At 40.6% G+C, this 23,259-nt stretch overlaps 2 protein-coding genes across 4 annotated transcripts in view; both read left to right on the top strand.

Moving 5' to 3' along the window:
• LOC138983153 (myotubularin-related protein 10-B-like) overlaps positions 1-23,259 on the top strand; it is a 35,361-nt gene that overhangs the window by 4,232 nt on the left and 7,870 nt on the right. For 2 of the 3 annotated variants that reach the window (XM_070356571.1, XM_070356565.1), the window contains 13 exons: positions 1,153-1,197; positions 7,081-7,144; positions 7,549-7,694; positions 8,161-8,236; positions 8,599-8,681; positions 9,829-9,885; positions 10,196-10,283; positions 10,873-10,993; positions 13,201-13,288; positions 13,645-13,733; positions 19,326-19,456; positions 19,938-20,087; positions 22,839-23,011. In XM_070356571.1, coding sequence (XP_070212672.1) covers positions 1,153-1,197; positions 7,081-7,144; positions 7,549-7,694; positions 8,161-8,236; positions 8,599-8,681; positions 9,829-9,885; positions 10,196-10,283; positions 10,873-10,993; positions 13,201-13,288; positions 13,645-13,733; positions 19,326-19,456; positions 19,938-20,087; positions 22,839-23,011 — 1,311 coding nt within the window. The remainder of the gene's footprint in view (positions 1-1,152; positions 1,198-7,080; positions 7,145-7,548; positions 7,695-8,160; positions 8,237-8,598; positions 8,682-9,828; positions 9,886-10,195; positions 10,284-10,872; positions 10,994-13,200; positions 13,289-13,644; positions 13,734-19,325; positions 19,457-19,937; positions 20,088-22,838; positions 23,012-23,259) is intronic. The other variant, XM_070356575.1, reaches the window with a different exon arrangement.
• LOC138983170 (uncharacterized) lies at positions 14,286-18,916 on the top strand. The gene is made up of 2 exons (XM_070356583.1): positions 14,286-14,508; positions 16,188-18,916. Exon 2 carries the CDS (start codon positions 16,189-16,191, stop codon positions 17,419-17,421), a length of 1,233 nt encoding a protein of 410 aa, XP_070212684.1. The 5' UTR covers positions 14,286-14,508; position 16,188; the 3' UTR covers positions 17,422-18,916.

Genomic DNA, 23,259 nt, shown 5'->3' with positions numbered 1-23,259 from the left:
CACTGACCTTTGCCCCAGGGATTTGAACAGCTGACTATCAACTATTGCCTATTTATATAAATAGTTATATGTACCTTCCTTCTCGCATAAACCTAAGTTCATGTATTAAGTCATCATAGAACTGTCAATTAAGGCTAGCTTGTATGTTCACTAAGGGCAAAAATGTTCTGCGAAGACACTTTCCTGAGTGCAGCTTAATTAATTTCTGTGTGGCATACACATCTTTTGATTTCATGAGTCGCACCTTATGTCAATCTGCAAAGTCAATTTTGAAAACTCATGAGCTGAGGCAGCATGCAGACTGCAGTTTTTTTGTCCCTGGACAGATCTGTGTTTTATTATGCGTCCCCAGACGGGCGCAGTGGCCTAGTGGATAAGACATCGGTCTCCTAATACGAAGGTCGTGAGTTCAAATCCGGCCGCTGGTGGGTTAAGGGTGGAGATTTTTCCGATCTCCCAGGTCAACTTATTTGCAAACCTGCTAGTGCCTATCCCCCTTCGTGTGTACACTCAAGCACAAGACCAATTAAGTGCTCACGGAAAAGATCCTGTAATTCATGTCAGAGTTCGGTGGGTTATAGAAACAGGAAAATACCCAGCATGCTTCCCCCAAAAGCAGCGTATGGCGCCAGCAGCTTTTAGCCTGCAGCTCAGCAGCTGCTACTCATTATTATATTGATTATTCTACATATTTCAGATTTACGATGCAAAAATAATTTTTTCCTGGATGATTCATGCAGTATCGTTAATTAAAGCTTAACTCAGGTAACGTCACTTCATTACCTCACAGTAGCTAAATACATGAATGTATCTTGTACGTCTCCTTTTTGTTGTTAAATGCAACGGTGAGCAAGTGTTGTTATGTGTACTACTCCTGTTGTGATTTTTGTTTGATGTATTTCTTTCAATTCTTGTCTTGTGTATTTGTTTTTAAATTATATTTGCTATATGTACTAGATTAAAGAAATATTTCAAGCATGATTTTAATTTATTAATCCCACCTCGATTTATACTTCCCCAGCCTGTGTATATTATAGACATTAGGTCCCTTCACAGCCTGTTTATGACAGCTATTTGTGACACCTCACTAAAAATTACCATTTCCTTTTTCACAGGCACATGATATTAAACCATACATTTCTTCTTTCACAGTCTGAGTCAGCAGAGCCCAGCCCATCATCAGTTGCACCTGAAAGTGTGGGTTTGATAAACAATAAGTGTCGTCATTCTTTTTTTTTCACGCGCATTTTTATTTCATCATATATTGCTGCTTGTACAATTGAACCCCTCTCTTTCAAGACCGAAGAATTTAAAACAAAATTTTTTTAAATTTTTGTAAGATCTATCTTTACCTTCGCAGATTTTCTGTGGATAACCTACGTACATTTACCACCATTTTAAGACTCCCTGTCCTTTTTAAGACCTGATTTTCTCGGATATTTGGAGGCTCTTGAAAGGGGGTTCCACTGTAACTCTATAATCTGTTTCTTTTTCAAGCCTTTTGTGTATATACTCAGAGCTACTCTTTGAAATTAATTGCCCGCATGACTGTCTTCTGTAGCATCTAATATGACAGTTTGAATTATAGTCAAATGTGTAGTCTTGCATGCATGGGTACACATTTCTGGTAGTGTAAATGCTTCTAAGACTCTTGGATGACTATACTTTCATTTTATTGCTACATGCATGTATTTTAAAACATATGTGACTTTTATTTTTGTTGTTTTGTTTTGCGTCCAGTGTGTGAATGATCCGGTGACGTTGTATTAGAGCTTGTAAAATGTTATATTGCCTAATGTTACCTTTTTATTTGCATAATGATGCTGTCACAGCTGTGTAGTGAAGCATATTAACCTTATATGTGCATGTATGGATTAAGTGTTTATTTTTGAAGATTCTTTTTTTTTCATACTAGAATTTTTAATACAAGTACTTACATTCCTTAAGTGTCTCTTGCGGACACCATGCCGACCAAGGGAAGGTCATGGCAATATTATTCTGCTATATAGCATGGTACATGTGCTTATTTTGACAAAATTGGTGCAAAAGTTAAAAGAATTCTTGTTACAGTATTTTGTTTTTGTACCATGTTGTTCAGCTTCCTGTGAGAACATAATTATCTCTATATTCTTTTTGTGATCTGAGTCTGTATGTATATTCTTTACTCAAATTACTGTCTGCGCGTGTGTGTTATATTTAGTTCACTCGGTCACATATATTAGTCCTGTAAGTATAAACCTAACTAAGTCATTAAGTCATTTATCTAAAAGATTCTAATTGCTAGCAGCTTGTAATACTAACAATTAAGCTATTAGAATCTAAATCTGGTTGAAGTAAATTGTCCTTGTGCAATGTGTTGTCTGTCTTTTGTGTGATATATCCCCGAGTTTTTCAGGAAATGCATGCTAACTGATTGACACTAAATATTAAAGTAGCTTGTTGTTATGCAAATTACTGATTGCATGTAACATGAAGGCTGACAAGTGCTTAAACTTCAGATGCCGCCCGCTTAATTATAGTGCTGTCAATGACACTGCAATTATTATTCTGCAATTTTGTTTTTATGTCGGAATCCCTTTAAACCAGTGTATTAATATTTTGTACGCTATGAGAACCATACCATATTTTCGCAGAATTTTTCTTCCTATAGAAATATCAGTTAAATGTAATCAATTTACCGTGGGACGATAAAAATAATAGCTAGGCTTAGTCTGGTCAAGTTAATGGCAACACAAGGGCATCACCTTGAAGAGTTTGTACCAGCAAGATTTGATCAGTAAGACCACAACACCTTGCTAATTACATTAAAAGTAAAAAAACAAAAACAATGTCCCTTCATTTCTACTCTAGTCCCATCCCTGCATTATGTTTTTGACATAATTCTGTCATTCATACGCACCTAGAACAATGTGAACACCTTTTGAATATGTATAGGTTTGCGCATGTTTGACACTTAAACGCTAAGGTAGACTGTCGGGGCACAAAATGACAATTATACAATGGGAATTTACAGATCAATTTGCTTATAATATGCTGCCTTTTAATTTCTATCTTGAGGTAGGACTGACACTAGATTCAGCTTATGGTCAGGGCAGTTTTGTGTCAGCACGTATACTTTCTTTATTTAATGAAAGTAGAATGGGTATGGGTGAGTTTGAAAGACGCACAGGCAGTGCATCTAGTCATTCAGTGTGTGTGTTTGTGTGTGTGTGTGTTTCCTTTCTGCTGTGTCATCCAGTGGTTGTTTTCTTGTCTCTTGTCGTGGGGTGGGGTCTGTGGGCGTCTCTGTTTGATTGTTAATATGGTTTAATTTTTCTGTTCTTTTTATTTGGAAAGGTTCGACACTTAAAGACAGTGCTTTCTCATAATTGCCCTTGTATCCCTTTCAGTTTGGTTCCCTTTCTCGCATCTTTTTCTCCTCTCCTCTCATTTCCTCCCTTAAAGTAGTACATATCATTGCTGTCCAGCCATGGTGTTGAAATTTGCTGAAACTGAAAAGAAACATTTCATTTTTCGAAGTGCTGTTTATAAGTGCATGTACCTAAATTTAATTTGGACCAATTTCCTTGTACATTTCTGTGGTGTAATAGAAAGCTTTGTCGTGTGGCTGCTTCCTCAAGCAAGATTAGGATGGAGTTTCAGGGTTTCAGGAAGATTAACAGCTGCATGTTTCAAGTTTCATTTCTGAACAAAAGACTGACAGAGATACTTCTGTTTAAATTCCTTCCTTGTTGGTCAATCTCACTAATTGATTGACAGCTTTTAATTGTGGTCAAAGTCCAGGGTCAAACTTTTAAGATATTTTAAAAATATGTGTAACATAAAAACAACAGTTAAAGTGAACACATAAGGATCAATGTATATATATATATATAGATATATATATACAAGATGGAAATGTAATGTTATTAATGAAATAGGTGTATGCTTTTTGTCTTTGTTTGATTATTGTTGTGTGTGCCCCCCCGCGGGTTAGGGGAAAGAATTTACCCGATGCTCCCCAGCATGTCGTAAGAGGTGACTAACGGATTCTGTTTCTCCTTTTACCCTTGTTAAGTGTTTCTTGTATAGAATATAGTCAATTTTTGTAAAGATTTTAGTCAAGCAGTTATGTAAGAAATGTTAAGTCCTTTGTACTGGAAACTTGCATTCTCCCAGTAAGGTAATATATTGTACTACGTTGCAAGCCCCTGGAGCAAATTTTTGATTAGTGCTTTTGTGAACAAGAAACAATTGACAATATTAAGTGGCTCTATCCCATCTTCCCCCTTTCCCGCCGTCGCGATATAACCTTCGTGGTTGAAAACGACGTTAAACACCAAATAAAGAAAGAAAGAATAACCCTTCGTGGTTGAAAACGACGTTAAACACCAAGTAAAGAAAGAAAGAAAGACAGTGCTGTGTGTGTGGAGGGGGATATGTTATTTATTGTTGACATATACCTATAGGCAGGGTTTAGCCTACCCCCCGCGGGTTAGGGGGAAGAATTTACCCGATGCTCCCCAGCATGTCGTATTAAGAGGCGACTAACGGATTCCTTTTACCCTTGTTAAGTGTTTCTTGTATAGAATATAGTCAATGTTTGTAAAGATTTTAGTCAAGCAGTATGTTAGAAATGTTAAGTCCTTTGTACTGGAAACTTGCATTCTCCCAGTAAGGTAATACATTGTACTATGTTGCAAGCCCCTGGAGCAATTTTTTGATTAGTGCTTTTGTGAACAAGAAACAATTAACAAGTGGCTCTATCCCATCTCCCCCCCTTTCCCCGTCGCGATATAACCTTCGTGGTTGAAAACGACGTTAAACACCAAAGAAAGAAAGAAAGGGTTTAGCCTGGGAGAGAAAGGCAATGGGACATTAATTTTGTCCCACTCAACAAAATTCCGATGGGACATAGTCGAAGGCAAGAAGCGCCAAAGAGGCCTGTACGCGTTTTGACCAAAGATGCAAAAGGGTGCCATTTGAGAATTAGCTGCTATATCGTGTTATTTCTGTGTGTGTGTGTGTGTGTGTGTGTGTGTGTGTGTGTATGTGTGTGTGTGTGTTTAATCCAATGTAAAGTTTACATTTGGTGGCGCAGTGGTACGTATTCTCAATGCGCCTTTTGACGCACTGAAGGGAACTGTGATGGGACAGGGCGCACTACTAGAATGAAACCTTGTATAGGTACGCAAACTACACCATCTAAGTTCACAGCAGAAAATATTTCACTGTCAGTTCATTCTTAACAATAGTCAATTGTTTTGAACGCTTCATTCATGTTGAAAGCTTATAAGTTATAGTCAGGCAAAGACACATGTAGCTGTAAACGCCCATAGGAAAGATTTCCTTGAGATAATGATGTATTAACTTCAGAGCACAAATTCGCCAGTGGAGAATTATAATTATTTCACTCAATGAATCAGGAAATAAATCTGCACTAGCTCACTCCTGTACTGAGGGACAATAATTTAAGCATAATGTGACTTCTTTCTTTCCCTTCTGTTTTTACATGATTATGCTGGATATAGTGAAACAAGAAACGTGTGTTTCAGTGTGTGTGTTGTGTGTGTGTGTGTCACAGTGTACGTGTGTCACAGTGTGTGACTGTGAGGGAGAGAGACCTTTTGGCTTTTTTGGACTCAGAGACCAGTATACTCTCACTGGTATACTATATATATTAGCTGAAATAACTATAATGTGACTTTCTTTCTTTGTTGTGTCTGATTGATTCTGTTTTTACATGATTATGCTGGATATAGTGGAACAAGAAATGTGTTTTTGTGTGTGTGTGTGTGTGTGTGTGTGTGTGTGTGTGTGTGTGTGTGTGTGTGTGTGTGAGCGAGAGAGACCTAGGGGGACTCATATATATATATATATATATATATATATATATATATATATATATTATAGTACTATAGCTGAAATAACTATAATGTGACTTTCTTTCTCTGTTGTGTCTGATTGATTCTGTTTTTACATGATTATGCTGGATATAGTGGAACAAGACATCCCGGGATGTGTGTTTGTGTGTCACAGTGTATGTGTGTGTGAGTGAGAGAGACATAGGAAGACTCAGAGACCATTACTCTCACTGGTAGTATATTATAACTGATATTAACTCTAATGTGACTTAAATTTCTTTCTCTGTTGTGACTGACTGATTGATTCAATTGAAGCAAGAAGTATTTTGTTTGTGGTTGCATCTTTGACAAGAAAGTTTACATGGTGGTAATTAACCCTGTTTACCAAAGTTCTAACCCTGTACTTTGTGTGTATATTAGTCGCCAGCGCACAAAATATTTGGATAATGGTTTAATTATTGTTGAAGGGAACGAAGAAGAGTGAACCCGAAAGAGGACACATTTTTGTCATGCTAGCTGCTGTTTCATTTTGAAAATGATGCAAAGGATATAATTGCACATTAGTCGTTTCTATGCAAAATTGAATGCTGGAATCAAATTTACTACGCCTCTTGAGCTAAACATGTGGTTCACTTGAAACACGAGAACTGCCGTTTCAGATATTTTTCCTATTGAATTTTCGGAGGAACCAGGAAGTTCATTTTGTACCATTGTACAACTGTCATGGCATATGTCTATTCTGGTTGTCCCAGCCGGAAGTTGAATCCCTGCCCTAAAGGCCTAATGTCTGTTCACTTTGTCTTTGACTTTCTGGGTGTCTCTGTCATTTTTCTGTCTGTCTGTCTGCATGCGTCTCTCTCTATCTCCTTTCTCTCTCTCAGTCAGATAAACACACACACACTGACACACACGCACACACACGCACACACACACACACACACACACACACACACACACACACACATGACATACACTGACTGTCGACACACACTTCTTCTTTTTTTGCCCAGATAAGAACCTTATCAGCACATAATTTTCCTGCTGGAAAAGAATGCACCAGATTAGAAATATATGTCTCTACATGTATTTTCAAATGAACTCAAGAGGGGGGGAGGGGGCAGGGACTAGAGCTATAATTTACAAACTCACAGAAGCCTACATTTTTGTGCTGAATGCTTCTTGATTTAAAAAAAAAATGTTGCAAGTTTTTAGTGAATGAAAACCTTTTCAATTTCAGGAAGAGGTTGAGAAAAGTGCCTCAGCTTTCTTTGAAAATCTGATGCACCCCAGCTTGCTACCAGGTACTTTATTTCTCGTTTGAGTGAGATTATATTAAAAGGACTCTTCATGTGTGTCTGTGTGTATGTCTGCAGTCCATCCTTTCTCAGCCTAATTGTGTGTGTGTGTGTGTGTAATTAATTTGTGAAATCTTCATCCAACATCTCAAGCTAATGTTCACCAAATAATAAATAATTCGCTGAACACAAGTGAGTCATGTGAGCATTTTAGATGGTTCAGGTTGCATTTTGTGGGGGTCACCCTACCCTGTATATAATTATCTTCTTAGTCAGGCAGAGTTTTCAATTGCACCATGTGTACCCATGTTCTTGTCAATTGTTTACAGTAGAGCCAGGTATTTGCTCAGTTCAGTTTAGCAATGATCCTAATACCTTGATCCTATACCCATTATGTTTTATTCGCACAGGCGAACAAGTGATCTGTCAGGCAGAAAACACCCTGAGGTTTGCACCATACTCTGATCGCAAGCAGGGAATCTCGGGAAACTTGTTCGTCACCAACTTCAAAGTTACGTTCGTCACTGCCGACAAGTCCTCCTACGCTTACAAAGAGGTGAGACTGCAGGTGTCTCTGAAAAGTTGTTTCGGATTTTGTGATTTGACAATAATAGTGCTGTGGCTTGTTAATTATTTGGCTCAAGATCATTTCAGAGATGCCAATTTCCTTGATAAATTTATACGATGGCATTTATATGCTCTGACTTGGGATTCATTTCCGAATCAGGTGGTACTCGTAAATCATGCAAATTTCGTTTTGCATGTAATGTAAGTTAGGATTGGGAAGGAGACTAATTAAAAGGGGATGTTTGGAATTACATATATGCAAAGAAGAGAAAAGATAAGATTATCCAAGGAGTTGATATTATGTACACATTTTTTTGTCAAAAGCGTTGCTTTCAAGAAATAAATAGGGAAGCGCTGCACTTTAAAATGCTGTGGACATAATGTGAAAATTCCATTTTTTAATAATCACTTAATAAACTGCACTGTTTGTTGCATACACATTTTATTTTTTTCAGACGAAGCAAAGGCAACGAAACAAGTTGATAGAAGATAATGACATACCCCTCACCTGTATTGACACAATCTATCAAGGTAAGAAAGAACAATAATAATTTGAAGCATTTAAAAGAGAGACAGTGACAGACAGACAGACAGACAGAGAGAGATTGAGAGAGAACAAGATGTGTCCGTGCATAATTATGTGCGTGTGTGTGTGTGTGTGTGCGCACGCACGCACGTTTGTGTTTTTAAGTTAGTTACTGGCTGAGGCTGTGTTTGTATTTCTGGTGGTGCAATGCCGTGGGTTATAACCATATACATGTCTGTCTTTTTGCCTGCCTTTCTGTCTGTCTGTTGGTGCAATGCTAAGAGTTTGAAAGAAAGCACCGAGGTATGTTTGCATTATGACAAACTGAAACATAACAATGGCTATCAGTGGATGACTGTGTTTTTAGTGCTGTCGGGCGGCAAGAAGCGTGCCCTGGCGTATGGACAGACGGTCAGCTCTACCTCCAAGTACCTGGAGATCCATTGCAAGGTGACAATTAATACATTTTGTTATTTTTCACCCTGTTGCTGATTATTGGCACACACACAAGCTGGCCAAACAGTGACACGCAAGCAATTATCAGGCATGGGAATTGTCCGCCGAAAGGCAAATTTCCGCCGAATTTATTTTTTGTTCCGCCAAAAAAGCAAAAGTGTCTGCCGAAAAAATAAATGGGGGAGGCAAAAATGGTTCTAAAAACTGAATTTAATGGCAAACTTGGAGTTTAGATGACACCAAATTGCACCAATTGGGTTCTTTGGAGAGAAAAAAATCCGGGGGAACATGCCCCCGAACTCGCCTAGCAGGGCTAGGCGCTTCGCGCCGTGGACTTTGCCATTACTTACAAATGTTCAGCCTTTTTTACTTTTTTCAATTCCCATGCCTGAATTATACAAGCATTATATATTTACAAGAGACACAAGCAAGTGTTATTCTTTTCAATGTATGCTGTGGACTTGCAGCCCTGTCGGGAAGTGACAGCATAGCTCTTTGCATGTTGATCAGCCCATTAGGCTAATTAAGCATTGGTGAGTTATTGTTTTCAAGATTGCTGAGAAACCACAAGGGTATAATTTCTTAAGGAAGGAAATCCTGAGTTGTTTGAATGGCACATTTGGCGATCTCCAAAGTAAACATAGGTCATGATGTCTTTTAATATTAATATCGGCTCATGCCAGGAGTCTCGCTCTTAACCTTCACCCTGTTTCCTGGGTCATGGACGACCCAGAGCCTCACACAAGTGTCTGTATCTCTAATACCATTTGGAGTTTTTGCTTGAGACTTCATGTTGGCCTAAAACACCATAGCAACTTTCTACTGGCCAGGTATCGAATGCTTTAAATCATGCTTGTAAATAAGCAAATAAATCATGACATAATTTGAACTACACAGTCAGGATCGTTTTGGGTCGTGTGCGACCCATGTGTAATTTAAGAAGGATATTTACAGGTTAATCTTATCCTTATTCGGATTTTTGCAAACAATCTGGCTGTGTAGTGTTTTTATACATTGCTTGTGTTCAGGGTGCATGAGTGTCATTGTATCATCTTACATATTTGGTTCAATATTTAACTTTTTCAAAATTCATGTGTATTATAACATCTTGTCATCTTACACATATGTGTTAATGTTGCAGGATTTCAGGATTCATGTTTTTGGTTTCAAGTTTGTTGCCAAGGATCAAAACAAAAGGGTAAGCTCCTTTTTTCTTACTTATGGTAATTATGGAGCTTTCAAATTGGTATAAGTCCCAGAATGCTTGACGTACTTGAAATATTGTGATTTGGTGTGAACAAAGCAATTGTACACATGTAAACTACATGTAGTTGTGCAAATATACTGATTTAACTACATTATATTAATAATCTTGCACATGGATAATCTACAGGTCTGTGGGGATTTACATGATTGCATTCATGGGAAGATACACCTGGAGCAAGCATAATTTATGATGATGGACACTGCAGGTGCAGTTGTAAAATATACTGACTGTTGTATTGCAGGCGACAAACTCCATTGTGCATCACTCCTGTCCCACGCGAGATGACCTGCTCTTTGCATATGAGTTCGGCTTGAATGGAAAATTCAAAGGTATATCAATTGTTGTGGAAATTATCTGATGATAAAGATAAGGCGGTTTTATAGTGTACTTCAACAGTATTTTTGTCATTGAAACTGATTTTGGCGGGGGTGGGGGTAACTGGATAATTTAAGTGTTGATTTTTTTTTAAACTTTGATACAAAATTCGATCGCCTGAGATAAAACTTAAAAGTATAAACGTCTTTTTTTCTTTCTTGCTTTTTTTGGGGGGGAGGGGGGGGGGGGGGGGGGGGGCAGAAAATCCATATTCTTTGATGTGCTTGGTCCAAAGTTTTTGTGTTTGAGCACCATGAAAAGGTTTATATGAGCAAAGGAGAATAAAATCCTAAATGGTATTTTGAATGAGAAATGGACAATGTTCAAAGTGTATGCAAACCAGAAAACATGTCGCCACCTTACCCAGTTTTGACAAGTTATTTGCTTTGGAGTACTATAATTCTATAATTCTAAAATGTCAGTTTTTGACAGCAATGTGTGCGGTTATCAGAAAACAACCAGCATAAGCTGTGATTTGCGTAGGGGTACTATTATTCTTAAATGTCAGTTTTGATTAAGAACCCCAATGTGTGTGTTAACCAGAAAACAGCCAGCGTAACCAGTTTTATGAGCAGCAGGGCTGGGCAAAGGAGTTGAAACGACTCAACGGTGAAGGTCGCTGGAGGGTGGCAGATGTGAACCTCAAGTACCACTTGAGTACCAGGTGAGATATGAACATTTATGGTTCAGTGGTACCTGGCTGCTATATATGAGGCACCTTCAGAAAGAGGTAATTCCTCTGAAGAAAAGACACAGTTTGTTGTCTCTCGATTTATTATTTCTACCCGGTGACATACGGTGACATATGCGGATAAGGATAGGGATAAGATTTGTATATATAGTCCTCAGGGATGTCGTTTGGCGTCGGACATCGGACATAGACTGATTAAAATGCTCAAATGTCCGATTCACATAGCCGCATGGCGGTCAGATGTCCTATAGTTTTCAACTGAGCGAGGTCCTTGTCCGATAAGAACTTCATTCCTTCGGACAGCGCGTTATTTGGTTTGTTATTTCAAGATAGAAATCTTCAAAAAGCGAGCAAACGCTCTCGCGTACAGGTGCACTAAACAGTGCAGATCTTACATTTTCTGAACCGTTTGCGGTATGAGCCGTTTGGGTACACCTGTATACAGCACACTAAAGTTAGGAGTACGGGAGACAACTCTAAGTGACCAAGGCTCACGTCTGCTTTAACTTACTTTCGGCTAATGAAGCACGCGGCGATGAATTATACCACCGAAAAAAACTAAAGCCTGCCAAAGAACAGCGCTACTAATTCACTACTCCTGTTACATGAGGGTTCGAGCACAAGAGGTCATGATTTTAAATTAACAAAAAAAACTGTTAAAACTAACCTGTATGCAAACTTCTTTACTAATCGTGTTGTAAATAACTGGAATGATTTGCCCCCCAACATTGTGTCAGCAGGAACACTAAACACGTCCAAAAACTTACTTGACAAGCACTGGAGACAATTTATGTTCTCTACAAATTTAACTCAATTGAGATCGTCCTAGGACGTACGCAGCGCACAAATATAAACAACGATATTTCAAATCACTAGTTGAAATACATAGCAGGCAAAAGGCTGAAAAGCCTATCGGGCCGCTTATGTTATGTTATGTTATGAACACGTTTGGCGTGTGCAACATTAGGGCCAAGAACACAGGAAAACACGGCTAGCATTATTGTAAAAAATGACAGTGCCAATGACAGTGTCGCCGCTGAAACCTCAACAATCACGGAAAGTAAAGTTTCGTCACTTGTAGATGGTTTCGGTACAGCAGGAAATTCACACGAACGGTCTTTAATATGGTTAACTATTCATGGCTGACCCTGTTTAGTACTAGTTGGTTAGACCTTTGACAGCAAAGAGACCTTAGGCAAATTGTTTTGTCGAATCTGTCAAGAAAAAGCTCTGTCATGAAATCATGCAGTTTGTGTGCCAATCAAAGTTACTAAGGAGTGCTGAAGTTTTTATTTGTTTTTAGTTTGTTTGTTTCTTTTTGTGTGTGTCCTGTTTAAAACTAAAGTAATAAAACAATATACGCGCACAATGTTGGTGCATATACTGACATGTATGTGTGCACATGACTTTGTGTTTTGCACAAAATTATAATGTCCTATTCAAATTTCTGAAAGCAGTCAAATGTCCTATTCATGCCGAAGAGCTCAGGACATTTTGTCCTACAGGTATGAATTTGTGGCAACATCCCTGTAGTCCTGTGAGCTTAACATCATGGAAATTCCGGCTGCTTTCTTACTGGGGAAAGCGAGCAGCCATTTAGTATGTATTCATGATTCCAAGCCCTGGGACTTTCCCTGTGACCTTGGGTTCTTTGTCGCGCGCATGCGTGCACACAGGCTTTTTTCGGATAACTGTGCTAGAATAACTTGTACATTCTATCACAAAACAGCAGTTTGCTAACAAAGGTTCTCGGTACAAGGGCTTGAGTCTCTCACACTGACATGTTAATTACCTCAACAGGTCCATTAAGGAGACTGACTTGTTAAAAGCTGAACACAGCCAGGTAAAAAGGGACCGTTCACAAACACGCATCATAAATTAAAAATTCCCCTGAATTTAATTATGCATGAAAACCACGCTGGCTTTGCTAGGGGTTTCAACAAACGCTGCACACGTACAGGCGTATGAAATGATAAATTTGTGTCAGTAAGTTCTAGGTAAATTTAAGTTGCAGCGGTAGTAAAAGTGGTGCAATGCGGTAATACTGGTGGAAGCTGTTGTTGTAGTTGTCCTTGTTTGTGTGTGTGCGTGAATGTGTGTATGTCTGCATGTGTGTGTGTGTGGTCTGGTTTTTTTTGTTTTTTAACCTTGTTTCTTGAAAGTTGCTTGTTTTGGTGCAGTTTGCCGGAGTACTTTGTGGTACCTATGCAGCTGACCAATGCAGATCTTCAAAAAGCAGCTGGCCAGTACATTGAAAAGCATTTGCCTGTGAGTATTTCTTGTTGGTATATTTGATCAAGTCTTAGATTTTATTAAAAACACCAGAAAGGTTTTAGTTGTTTTAATGTTTAATTATCGACAAAACAAAACAAATCTTTTCTAATTTTGAAGCTTGTAAACCTTTCTCCCTCCTTTGTGGTCATTTTTGTTATTCCTATCTGATAATGTTTGATCATTTGAAATACAAAATCTGGTGAAAGAACAATGAAAACTAAAAAGAAAACATAGTTCTGATTAGCGTTGGACTTTTCCTTGAAAAGGATTGCCCTGTTCAGACAATTAGACTTATAAACTCTGGAAGGAATAATGTAAATAAAGGTCTAACTGTACTATTTATATTGCAGACATGGTGCTATACCTACAAGAATGGAGCCTCCTTAGTTCGCATGTCTCAACTGCTACCAGAATCAGACTTCAAAGCTTGCGAAGAGAAGTAAGTTTGGTTTAATATTTGTTGCTTTGTTTTGTTTTTTGTTTTTAAACAATTTTTTATAGCTAATTCAATTACAAAAAGAAAACTTGACTTAATTTAAAGTAGTGTGATTTGTTTTAACATCAAATTTAGCTTTATATTTGCCTAAATGCTACTTTTGCCGCTAATGCAGAATGCAACAGTACAGTCATTTACCTGGTTGAGTTTGTTGTTGTAAGTTGTTTTCTACAGGCTGAAAATTTGCTGTACCATTTTTTAAAACTCATCACAACAAAGCAGTGTAATTGCAAATACTATGATAAAGTGTTGCACCATTCAACAACCTAAATAATAGATCACATTTTCTCAGATTTGTGCATGGAGGTCTTTGAAGAAGAAATGTCATTGTACTAGGCAGGTTCTTTCTTATACACAGTCGTGCTGTATGACTCGCTCATAACACAGACACAGTAGTTTATCTTCTCAAGGGAGTTAAATTATTTTGAAACTGACACATGCACCCTCCATCAACAGCAGTAATGGCCCTTTCATGTTAATTACTCACTGATCTACAAAAATGATATTTTTGGGTGTGAAGAGAAGCGAGATTGTGGTGTATAGACGGTGCCAGAGCACAGGTCATATGCATAACTAATGAGCGGAATGCCGTCTTCCCATTGGCCAGCCGGCCCAAGATCAGTCTCTCTGCCATTTCTGCATCTGCGGTAGCCAGTGCCAGACGTCCCAAACAACTGTGCGAAAATTTTCAACGTTTCAAGGATTTTGGAAAGAGAAGGTACACGTACTTTTACCTTTTTTTGTTTTGTTTTGTTGCTTGATTGTCGAGAGGGGCGATTGAGATCGAAACAGCGGTAATAGGCTCGAGTGGGGCCAATTAGTTGTCTGCAAGGAAAGTTTGGAGTTTGGGAAACTGGGAGACAGCGTGGCACCGTAGGCAGAAACATGTGGTTTCACGTTTGCCGGGAGTGACACTCGAAGGAACGAGGGTGATAGCTAGGTAGACGGTGATGGTACAATTAGCTGACAGCCGTCAGTAAAAGTGTTCAGGGAGAAAAGAAGACAGTATCATCTTCTCCTGGCATTAAAATTGGTCCGAGCAGTGGCAACGCGAATCGCTCGGTCACGTGACTAGTTTCTTTGTGAAGAAAGACGGCGGGAGCGAAAATGTTTACAAGTTGTGCGGTGGTCGGGCACTCTTTCACGTGGAGGTTTCAGCGATTTGTGAACACAGATGAGGGGGTGCGGCCAGATTTAGGTTTTGATGGTTTTGAGCAGATATTCGATGGGAGAGGGGGCCGAAAAATAAGCGACGTTGAATCAATGCTAGAACAGAACAGGGCCATTTTCACCCGGAAAAAATGGGGAGTGATAGTGCTAATGGTGGGGGACAATAATATTGTTCCCGGAACGACACCGAATAAAGTGTTTCGTGAGCTGTGGCATCTGTGTGTGAGGGTGCAAACATTGGCAAACTCAGTAGTGGTGGTGTCAGGGATGACACAGAGATACAGTGGCTGGGGGGGTTTCAATGACATAGCCAGGGAGGTGAATAGGCTTCTTCATCAACAGCTGAAAACGGCACACAGGATAGTGGGTTTGTTCCCCCACTACGTGGCTTTCCCTCCAGCAGAGAAGTTTGCTCAGTATCAGAAACATTTTTTAGCAGATGGGATTCATCTGTCAGGGTCGGGGCACATGCTACTGTACAGAGCACTGAGAAAAGTTCTGTTGGACAGTCGGCATATAGACCAATGAGGTAAGAAGGTGTTGTGGTTGTTCAGCGGGTGAGAGGGAAGTGGGGGCTAATAGTGATAGCCGGTATCCTCTCGTGCTGATGGCAGAACCACAATAGGGGTAGATGCAGCACGGACGGGGTACCAAGGTTTATTCCCAGACTGAAGTGGTTGGGTTCTACCGAAGACGCCAGACGCAGAGCTTTGATGCCGGGAGTGGAATAGGATGGGGTATCCTTTCCAGCTTTTGGAGTGACGTCATTGTTGGTTCTGGTTTGGTAGAACCGGTTGTGACTTCATGGGGAATGTGTATTGGTACAGCCCGTGCTGCATGATCAGATTGACAGTGTTTTCTTAGGTGTACTCTCGTGCTGAGGGCAGAACCACAATAGGAGTGTAGATGCAGCACGAACGGGGTACCAAGGTTTATTCCCAGACTGAAGTGGTTGGGTTCTACCGAAGACGCCAGACGCAGAGCTTTGATGCCGGGAGTGGAATAGGAGGGAATATCCTTTCCAGCTTCTGGAGTGACGTCATTGTTGGTTCTGGTTTGGTAGAACCGGTTGTGACTTCATGGGGAATGTTTTATTGGTACAGCCCGTGCTGCATATATATAAAAAAAAAAAAAAAAAAAAAAAAAAAAAAAAAAAAAAAAAAAAAAAAAAAAAAAAAAAAAAAAAAAATAGGCCCCTGATGCTTAGTGGCCTTTGAAATGTTTCAGGATGTCGAAGCGTCCAACCAAGCGACCGGGGCGTCCCTCAAAGCAGCCCCCGAAGAGGTTTCGAGACGAGGAGGCTGAAGGAGAGGACGAAATGGGCGTGAAGGAGTCGCTAACCCAGCTCCTTGCTGAGCAGAAGGCCCTGAGGAAGGAGATTGCGGAGATTCGGGCCGCCAAGACGCCGGCGCCTGAGGCATCGCCCGCAGGATCGACCACCTCTACGGGTGGAAAATCCAACTCAGGCATGGCTGGGCACTCTGGACACTCCGATGACGAGGTTCCGGCAATTGTGTCCACATGCAGAGCCACTTCCGGTTGGGATTTCACCTCTGCCAGAACAATTGGGGGGGATAGGCGACTAGGAGAGCTGTTGACAGCCTCGTACGCCAAAGGGACACAACAAGCATATAGAAGGACCTGGGTGAGCGTGACTAGTTTTTTGAAACAGAGAGGGTTTTCTACTTCCTTGCCAATGAGCACTGCAGCGGTGTGTCTGTACATTGGTTCGTTGCATGAGGAAGGGAAGGCGGCTTCAACGGTGATGTCCGCAGTTTCAGCAATCAGTTGCGTCCATAAATTGAATGGGTTAGGGGATCCCACTATTGATTATACTGTCAAAAGACTACTGCAGGGGTGCAAAAGGGTGGGTGACAAAGGGAAGGATACAAGGTTGCCCATTACTGTCCCTATCCTTAACTCAATTATGGAGAAGAGCGAGGTGGCCATTGGGGAGAACTACGAGAAGATACGTTTCCGGGCTATGTGCACCTTGGCCTTTCACTCATTATTGCGGGTGGGGGAAATGGCGGTATCCCGGGAACCAGAAAACGTATTGCATAGGGGAGATGTCCGACTGGACGGACAGGCATTGACCATAACGTTCCGCAATTTCAAATCTAGCGCAAAACCAGTTACCCATACCGTAGAGAAAGCCAAGGCAGGCGTCCCATGCGCGGTAGAGGCCATGCGGGCCTACATGAGCATTCGTGGGAACGCAACGGGGCCGTTGTTCCGAGCTATGTCGGGGGCACCCATAACGGCCAGGGAATTCAACGAGCAACTACAGTTGGTTTTCCAATTTTGTGGCCTGCCCAAACAGAACTTCAAATCGCATAGCTTTAGGATTGGGGGTGCCTCCCACATGGCTCGGAACGGGGCATCGGACGCTCAAATCCGTCAGGCGGGCAGATGGTCTTCTAACGCTTTCTTGTCTTACATCAGGGTGCACAACTGGTAGATCAGGTAAAACGTAGGGCTTCTCTCTGTGTGCAGTGCAACAGAAAGGGGGAGGTCAGGCACATGTCTGCGTGCAGTGCAGCAGAACATTAACATGGGATCACAGGTGTGCAGTGCAGCCTGGGATTATAAGAAAGTGTGCAGTGCAACTTTCCGAGAAAGGTCGATTTTGCTTGGTGGCGGTACCTGATGTGAGTCATCAGGTGGTGGCGCGTACCGCCGGATTGGTGGTGAATGACAGACATTATGTATTTAATCGATGTGCTTTAATTGGGCTAAAACACAATGTTTATTGTTTTTTAGAGTTGCCAATATAAGTTTTTTGATGATGGTCTAATGAGCGGATGCAGAAAGCGGTAGATAAAGGGAAGTAACCCGGTGACCAGTCTAGTAAAATTTGACAGCTTGTTGGTGAAGCTGGAAACAAGAACAAAAAACAGTAAGCTAATACATAGTGGACAATGCCATCTATGATGTGTAAGACAATTTTTGTTCTTGGTGAATTTATGCAAATGTACAACCCAATGTATATGATTATGTCAATCATAGTTTTTGTGGAATTTATGAAAATATTCCACTGATTTTGTATGCATTATCTGCGCTGAAAATGAACGACCTGTGGTGTCGACCAATAAACATTTTCAGCGTAAACTGGCAATGAACGTTTCATGTGGTTGTGGTGGTGACTGTGGCGCTGGCTGGCGCTGGCTGATTGTCCGGTTTCGGAAAACTTTTTATCTTAAATTCTTGTCTATCCTCGCACATCTGAACATGCAAAAATGATTTTATGCACAGCATAAATGATATTTTTGGGTGTGAAGAGAAGCGAGATTGTGGTGTATAGACGGTGCCAGAGCACAGGTCATATGCATAACTAATGAGCGGAATGCCGTCTTCCCATTGGCCAGCCGGCCCAAGATCAGTCTCTCTGCCATTTCTGCATCTGCGGTAGCCAGTGCCAGACGTCCCAAACAACTGTGCGAAAATTTTCAACCCCACCGCCATCCCCTTACTCCACCATAACGTAGTTGTGTGGGCGCGTACCGCCGGATTGGTGGTGAATGACAGACATTATGTATTTAATCGATGTGCTTTAATTGGGCTAAAACACAATGTTTATTGTTTTTTAGAGTTGCCAATATAAGTTTTTTGATGATGGTCTAATGAGCGGATGCAGAAAGCGGTAGATAAAGGGAAGTAACCCGGTGACCAGTCTAGTAAAATTTGACAGCTTGTTGGTGAAGCTGGAAACAAGAACAAAAAACAGTAAGCTAATACATAGTGGACAATGCCATCTATGATGTGTAAGACAATTTTTGTTCTTGGTGAATTTATGCAAATGTACAACCCAATGTATATGATTATGTCAATCATAGTTTTTGTGGAATTTATGAAAATATTCCACTGATTTTGTATGCATTATCTGCGCTGAAAATGAACGACCTGTGGTGTCGACCAATAAACATTTTCAGCGTAAACTGGCAATGAACGTTTCATGTGGTTGTGGTGGTGACTGTGGCGCTGGCTGGCGCTGGCTGATTGTCCGGTTTCGGAAAACTTTTTATCTTAAATTCTTGTCTATCCTCGCACATCTGAACATGCAAAAATGATTTTATGCACAGCATAAATATATGGATAGCGCGTCCCTTTTTATTGGCTATCAAAACATTGACGCCACTGGATCCGCCATCTTGGGGCACCGTTCGATACAGCGAAAGAAGACTGCTGTCAACTCTCGAAACTACGATTATTTCCCTTTGACCTATTTGTCAGTGTGGTACGGTGCAGTAAGATGGCGGCACTGTGGTTACGCTGTTTCATTGGCTGTGCGCTATCCATTATTTTCAGATCAGTGTATAATTACCAAGCTATTTCATGTATGACCAATGTATATCCCTGTTACAGAATGCTGAGTGCAATCAAGCAGTCCAGTGGAGGCACAGTGGACGTGGAGGTCATGGACTTGACACAGTTGTGTCCCTCCCTGATGGAGATACGGGCCAGCGGGCAGCGTCTCATGTCGTTATGCATGACTGGTAAGCACTTGAGTGCTAAGTTAAATAGGGCCTTATTCTCATTAAGAGGTTCCAAAGGAGATCTCATGCTGTTCTTTACAACATTTTATTCTCACCTTAAAATTGATAACAAAAAAATACATCTCTGAAAACTGAAGCTTAAATCTTCATGGCAGGTGTTCTTTCTTTTCTTGGGTTATACATCCAAAAACAAATAGACTGCCAACGTTCGAAAGTTCAGAATCAAAAATGTTGTCTGAATAGTGTTTGTCTGTGCACTTCATAGACCGCTGGGTCGTCTTACACTGTGAACGTAAAGTTTTGTTTTGTCAATAATTAAACGTTCCAACAACATACCTTTCTTGTTTTTCGATTTTGTGTAATACATGTTTTCACTAGAAAAAAAACTTTTTGGAGATTGTAATGATTTTTTTGTATGTGACTTCTTAACATTTTTTAAGCGCTAGTTCTTCAAATTGTTGCCAACTTTTTTCATTGTCAGATTCCACGAAGGAGTTCTACAGTTTCGACTCCTCCTGGCTGTCACGGCTGGATTCCACGCAATGGCTGCAGCACGTCGCCACCTGTCTGAAGGTCGCGGCCAACGCCACCGATATCATACTGAACAAGACACAGTCTGTGGCCTTGAAAGGTAGTGTATACAAATATTGTTGATAAAGCCAAACCTAGTACAGTGGAACCCCCTTTTAAGACCTATAAACATCTGAGAAAATCAGGTCTTAAAATGGAGTGAGTCTTGAAATGACGGTAAATTTACAGAGGTTATGAACAGAAAGTCTGAAAAAACAGGGTCTTAAAAGGGAGGGAGTCTTTACATTGGGGGGTCTGGAAAGGGGGGTTCCACTGTAACAGAGTCTTTTTGTGTGTGTTGTGTAAATTGGCATTGGATTTGTTTTTCTTGTGTGTGCATGAGTGCTTGCATATGTATGTATAATCATGAGAGTGCAAATGAAGTATATATATATATATATGGACTGAAAACAAACATGTGAAAGTTTCTCCAAGAGAATTTATTATTGCTTTGTCTGTGAAGTAAGTATGGATTCACTGTGCACGGATGGTGCTCAATATAGGCTGGATGTTAGCATGCAGACTTGGGGGCCAAAGAGAGGGGATTTATGCGTGTGTGCATTGTGAGGTAGAAAAGGGCACATGCGATGGAACCCCCCTCCCCTTTATAAGACCTCCCCCCTCCCCTTTTAAAAGCATGCTTATTTCACATTTTCTTATAATAATCTCTGTAAATTTACCACAACCCCCCGCGGGTTAGGGGGAAGAATTTACCCGATGCTCCCCAGCATGTCGTAAGAGGCGACTAACGGATTCTGTTTCTCCTTTTACCCTTGTTAAGTGTTTCTTGTATAGAATATAGTCAATGTTTGTACAGATTTTAGTCAAGCAGTATGTAAGAAATGTTAAGTCCTTTGTACTGGAAACTTGCATTCTCCCAGTAAGGTAATATATTGTACTACGTTGCAAGCCCCTGGAGCAATTTTTTGATTAGTGCTTTTGTGAACAAGAAACAATTAACAAGTGGCTCTATCCCATCTCCCCCCTTTCCCCGTCGCGATATAACCTTGAACGGTTGAAAACAACATTAAACACCAAATAAAGAAAGAAAGAAATTTACCACAATTTTAAGACTCCCTCTCCTTTAACACTATTGTGACTAGCACTGCCACGGCGTTGACGTCCTGCCTGCCCAAGCTTGCCACCAAGAAACTTACCAAAAATCAGTAACTGTAAAGAAATCTGTCTAGCAAGCTTGAATTAAGTCCAATCACCACCAAATTTGTTGTACTAATTAAAAAATGGATGCCCAGTTCAGTCGTGCTATTTATAAGTTTGTCACGCGATTTGTTTTAGCAAAGGGGGATAATTTGTGTTTTTTAACGTTTTTTTGTGTGTGTTTTCTTTTCCACTGCTTTTTTAAAAGTTATTTTTTAACAGAAAGTATTATAAATAATTTTATAACCAAACAAGGTGTAAAACCTATGAATTAGCTGAAATATTGTTAAAATTCTACACAGAAATAAGGAGACAGTACAAAGAAAAAAACAAGCAAATCCCGCATTCACTCACAGCATCCTGACTCAAATGAAACAAAACTGTGACACTCACCAAATGATGTCTAGGTAATCCATATTGAATATAAGTCACATTTTCACAACAAAGTCCCAACTGTACACCTATGAACATTTCCAAAAGGATTAGGACGCTCCAGCCATCCATTGTTATCAGTGCTGCCACGCCCCCCTTGCAACTACACATTCGAAGATTCATGCAGTACCACCCTAACACGTGTAGTTTGCCGACTCATACTAGCAACACTGAACAGGACTGTTTCTTCCTCAATATCACTGCTATTATTGCTTTCTTGAGGCGAAAACAACACGTCGGAATCATGATCTACAGGGTCCTCAAGATCCAACATCGGGAGGATCTCCTCCCGTGACAAGGCTCGCCTTTGATTCATTTTTTTTCTCGAAAACACCACACAAATCAGGCTAATTTTACATATGGCGGAAGGGCACGCAAAGTGTGTCAAGGGAAACAACTCAATTTACTGCAAGCTTCAAAAACCGGGAAGCAATCACGAGTCGTGTACCCTGTATGGCTGTTACTGATTTATAAGCGTCCCGTCCATGGGCGTGTCAGCGCTGTTACTGATTTATCAGTGTCCCGTCGCGAAAGTGTTAAGACCTGATGTTCTCAGATTTGTGGAAGTCTTAAAAGGGGGTAGTACAGTGGAACCCCCTTTTAAGACCCCCCAATTAAAGACTCCCTTCCTTTTAAGACCTTGTTTTCTCAGACTTTCTGTTCATAACCTCTGTAAATTTACCTCCATTTTAAGACTCTTTTTTTTTAGACCTGATGTTCTCAGATTTTTGGAAGTCTCGTTTTTTTGGTTGTTTGTTTGTTTGTTTGTTTGTTCGTTCATGGGCTGAAACTCCCACGGCTTTTACGTGTATGACCGTTTTTACCCCGCCATTTAGGCAGCCATACGCCGCTTTCGGAGGAAGCATGCTGTGTATTTTCGTTCTTCTATAACCCACCGAACTCTGACATGGATTACAGGATTTTTTCGTGCGCACTTAGTCTTGTGCTTGCGTGTACACACGGGGGGTGTTCGGACACCGAGGAGAGTCTGCACACAAAGTTGACTCTGAGAAATAAATCTCTCGCCGAACGTGGGGACGAACTCACGCTGACAGCGGCCAACTGGATACAAATCCAGCGCGCTACCGACTGAGCTACATCCCGGCCCTTGGAAGTCTTAAAATGGGGTTCTACTGTAGTAGAACATCTGTTTGTGCACTATAGTAATAGTGAATTGTATCCTCATGCTTGCTAACAATTTGCTATTTTCCGTCAATGACAGAGGAGACAGGTTACGACTTGAGCTGCGTCATCTCCTGCCTGGTTCAAATCCTGCTGGACCCAGAGTACCGCACACAGAAGGGGTTCGCTTCCCTCGTGCAGCGGGAGTGGGTGGTGATGGGACACCCATTTCAGCGCAGGAGTCGTCTGGTGCAGGGTGCAGACAGTGAACAGGTCAGTGAAATCAAACTGGAAAGTAGACTTGGTGGGGACAAAATGTTGTTTGAATTTGGTTTAGATTGTTTAAGAGGGATTTGGGAGTTGTGTTTTTTGTGTGTGTTTTTTGTGTGTTTTTTTATCGTGAGGTAACTGCTTATTCTAATTAGTCTATTGTACCGTATATGTGACCACAATTTTTACCCATCTTGTTTCCATCTTCACATTTTGCACCATCCCTAACAGCTTTTCAGTAACTTTTCCTG

Source organism: Littorina saxatilis, linkage group LG1 (genome assembly GCF_037325665.1).
Source record: "Littorina saxatilis isolate snail1 linkage group LG1, US_GU_Lsax_2.0, whole genome shotgun sequence".
Lineage (NCBI taxonomy): Eukaryota > Metazoa > Mollusca > Gastropoda > Littorinimorpha > Littorinidae > Littorina > Littorina saxatilis.
Note: the sequence above shows the minus strand (reverse complement) of the source record. Positions and strands in the feature narration are given on the sequence as shown.